Source organism: Sinocyclocheilus grahami, unplaced genomic scaffold, assembly GCF_001515645.1.
Source record: "Sinocyclocheilus grahami isolate Dianchi unplaced genomic scaffold, SAMN03320097.WGS_v1.1 scaffold4348.1, whole genome shotgun sequence".
In the NCBI taxonomy this organism is placed as follows: domain Eukaryota; kingdom Metazoa; phylum Chordata; class Actinopteri; order Cypriniformes; family Cyprinidae; genus Sinocyclocheilus; species Sinocyclocheilus grahami.
This window is the reverse complement of record NW_015509303.1, coordinates 14,238-15,769: the sequence shown is the minus strand read 5'-3', so window position 1 is coordinate 15,769 and position 1,532 is coordinate 14,238. Positions and strand designations below refer to the sequence as shown.

The 1,532-nt window shown below is 39.6% G+C and overlaps 1 protein-coding gene across 1 annotated transcript in view; it reads right to left on the bottom strand.

Moving 5' to 3' along the window:
- Nucleotides 1-729: 729 nt before the first annotated feature.
- Nucleotides 730-1,532, bottom strand: part of LOC107576791 (leucine-rich repeat and calponin homology domain-containing protein 3-like) — a 5,365-nt gene continuing 4,562 nt past the window's right edge. Inside the window, exons 3-5 of the mRNA XM_016262924.1 lie at nt 1,233-1,359; nt 987-1,132; nt 730-885 (exon numbers count right to left, since the gene is read on the bottom strand). Of these exons, the coding sequence (XP_016118410.1) occupies nt 802-885; nt 987-1,132; nt 1,233-1,359 (357 nt within the window). The 3' untranslated portion in view covers nt 730-801. The remainder of the gene's footprint in view (nt 886-986; nt 1,133-1,232; nt 1,360-1,532) is intronic.

Genomic DNA, 1,532 nt, shown 5'->3' with positions numbered 1-1,532 from the left:
ATGCACAGTTTGCATGCATTTTTGCTTAGAATTTCTGAACAGTTTGGCCCAAAAAAAAAAAAAGACTGGTCTCTTTAGATTCAGTCATACAATACCCAATTTTCCCATGTCGACCATTATGAATTTTGTCAAAAATGCTGTATTTTACGAACTCATTGGCATATCATTACGAAACCTGGTACTCAAAAAGTTTTGTGGCGGCGCCACCTTGTGGTTATTAATTATAATGACATTTCAAAAAATTCTAATAGCTTTTGATTAGTTTTGCTTATTATAATGCTACTAGTCTTGACATATTCCTTGCATCATGCTGAGATCATTTATACCAATTATGCCATAATCAGCTGAACTTTGTGTCAGCCATTTCGATTTACATTGAAAACCTACTTTTTCGAACTCCTCCTAGACCGCATGTCCAAATCATCTTCAGACCAAGTCAGCAAAGTTATGAATTTAGTGTTGATTGCCGAAACGGTTTCCGTTTACCGCATTAACAAATTTGATGGCATGGTGCCAAACTGCATCTGATGCTGTATCTCTGCAAAGCTTTGACATATTGACACCAAACTTTATGTGTGTCATTGTCACCTAAAACTGACAACACCACATAAATTTGACAACAGTGCCACCTATTGGTAAAAATCGATAAACCAATAAATCATATTACTAATGATTGAATTGATTGATTTTTCAGCTAGTCAAAGCAGACGGGAAATAGACATGAAAAACAAGATCATTATTGCTTATGGTGGAGTGCAAATGTATATTATACATCGTACTTATCATGAAAGTTTAATTAGTTTAGTACCGGTTATGTAAGGAGATTTGGCGTCTTGGATCATCAGTTCTTAAGTCTCTGGATGGGCTGGTCTTCACGGGTGACCCCTAGAAACAAAGTAAAGCTATCATTATCCCCGTGTTAACAACAAAATCCAACTGGTGTTGAGCAGAACTGATGTGATCAGCTATTAATCAGTAATGCGCACCTCTCTGGTGATTCGTCTTTCAATGTAGGCCATAAACTGTGAGCTGAGGCTGACAGGCTCCGCCCTTTTACGGCTCCGCCCATCCTCATCATCATCATCCCCCGTACAGCTATCAATGAAGTCTATCTGTTCAAGCTCTGCTTCCACTTTAGAAAGAGACGACAAGGTGATTTAAAATTAAATTCCCATAGAGCTTATTACTAGAGTCTGAACTATAGTGATTCATAAGTGTAGATGTCATCTCACATGCGCCATTGGTTACGTGAGACCCCGTCCGATGATCCTCACGTTCTCTTTCTCGATCTCGTCTCTGTCTTTGCTCTCTGGTGATTTCCGCCACTCTTAAAGGCAAGTCTGACAACTCGTCTGAAGGCTTTAAGAAAGGATAGATGGGGAAAAGGCAGAACAGGACAATGAAATGAGTGCTACATTATGGAGAATAACAGCTGGATAGAGTGGATTGCTGATTGAGTGATCAGAACAGCACTTGCCTCATTTCCAGACCACCTCTTGTCTCCGCTGTCCACACTGTTAAAGCCAGAGTCC